The 1,636-nt window shown below is 43.3% G+C and overlaps 1 protein-coding gene across 1 annotated transcript; it reads right to left on the reverse strand.

Moving 5' to 3' along the window:
- Positions 1–71: 71 nt before the first annotated feature.
- On the reverse strand, positions 72–1,625 carry LOC122193190 (receptor-type tyrosine-protein phosphatase eta-like; the record flags this gene model as incomplete). Its single annotated transcript, XM_042893920.1, has 2 exons — positions 1,420–1,625; positions 72–332 (listed from the first exon to the last, which is right to left on the reverse strand). Coding segments are annotated over exons 1-2 (373 nt in total), but the record flags the coding sequence as incomplete, so codon positions are not given.
- Positions 1,626–1,636: the final 11 nt, after the last annotated feature.

Here is a 1,636-nt window from a genome sequence, read left to right on the forward strand (position 1 = left end):
TATGCAGAGCCCTGTGATGTACAGCAAAACACAATCCTCCAGAAACACGACTGCAAGAAAATGTCACTTACTTGTATACAGGCTTATGGATGCTCCTTCTGTCTCACCATCAGCTGCTACTGCAAAGACTGTGAAAGTGTACGGCGTCCCAGGGGTTAAGCCAGTAATTTCAGTTTCTGTGATATTTGATGTTTCATTGTTAATGGAGTGCCCATTGCTAACCTCTATTCTGTATGTGTAGGTGTCCGAAGCTGTGTCATTCACTATCCAGGTTAAGTTGACAGAAGTCACACCAACATACTCTGCCAAGACACGAAGCACCGGTCTGGGATCTAGGAGAGGCAGGAGAACAAGCCGTCAAGATAAAGAATTACGGAGAGAAAAAATGCCAGTCACATTCCCTTATTCCGCGCTGACTGAGCACTAATTGTAGCCATACAGCATTTCAATAACACCAACCTATTTTTTTTTCTAGCTCCAGGAAGAAAGAATCATTGCATTGTGAAACACTGTTACATCAGAAACCAAAGGTTAAAAGCTGAGCTGTTTAAAATGGACTGCAAGTTTATCTGGAATTAAGAGGCACCAATAGTTCCTTACTTATGTACAGGTTTAAGGACAATCCTTCTTCTTCAGTTGTACTGTTGACTGGTGTTGCAAATACTTTGAAGTTATAGGATGTTCCAGGGATTAACCCAGTGATTTCAATTTTGTTGATATCTGACATTTCGTTGCTAACGGAATTAGCACTCCTAACCTCTATCCTATACGTGTAGGCAGTCAAAGCTGTGTCATTCACTGTCCAGGTTAGGTTGACAGAAGTCACACCAACATACTCAGCCTTGAGACCAAGCACCGAGCTGAGCTCTGGGAAAGGCAAGACAGCACTCCATTAAACCTGCAAGAATACCCACTCAAAAACAACAACAGAAAAACAAAGAAAGAAAAAAAAGCCACAGACACACGACTACTTCACTTTCTTCACATCACTTCTCACTAAGACTGCATAAGCACCACGGCAAGAGCACCAGAGGCTCCTGATGGATTTGCCATCAATGGGCTTGTAAGAGAAAAGTGAGAAAGAGACATCTTGAGTGGGATTCATCTATCTCCTGCATTCAGAATCAACAGCATGCTTGACCGCTGTGCCAACACTCGGATTTCAGGGAGAGAGAAGTCCTTGGGAAAATTCTGTTTTGCAGGCACCAGTGACAAATTCAAACACCATCTGGGTTGTGCTTCTTTTGCACTCCAAAAGCCCACACTTTGGAAGATTGCTCACAACGTGCTCCAGGAGAAAAACTATCCCCTCTGCACATATCAGTGATGAATTAGAAGCCTCATTCAAGTAGGTAGAGCCCTATGCTTGCACAGCAAATCACAAAACACCAGAAACACAACTCAGAAACAGCCACTTACTTGTATACAGGCTTGTGAATGCTCCTTCTCCTTCTGTATGATTATCAGCTGCTACTGCAAAGACCTTAAAATTGTACAGTGTCCCAGGGATTAATCCAGGAACCTCAGCCATGGTGACGTTCGATGTCAGGTTGTCATTAAAAGAGACACTTGTAACCTCTATCCTATATGTGTAGGAGGCTGACGCTGCGTCATTCACTGTCCAGGTTAAGTTGAC

This window comes from Lagopus leucura, unplaced genomic scaffold (genome assembly GCF_019238085.1).
Source record: "Lagopus leucura isolate 7727_CA_CO unplaced genomic scaffold, USGS_WTPT01 47711-0_obj-0_obj, whole genome shotgun sequence".
Taxonomy (NCBI): Eukaryota; Metazoa; Chordata; class Aves; order Galliformes; family Phasianidae; genus Lagopus; species Lagopus leucura.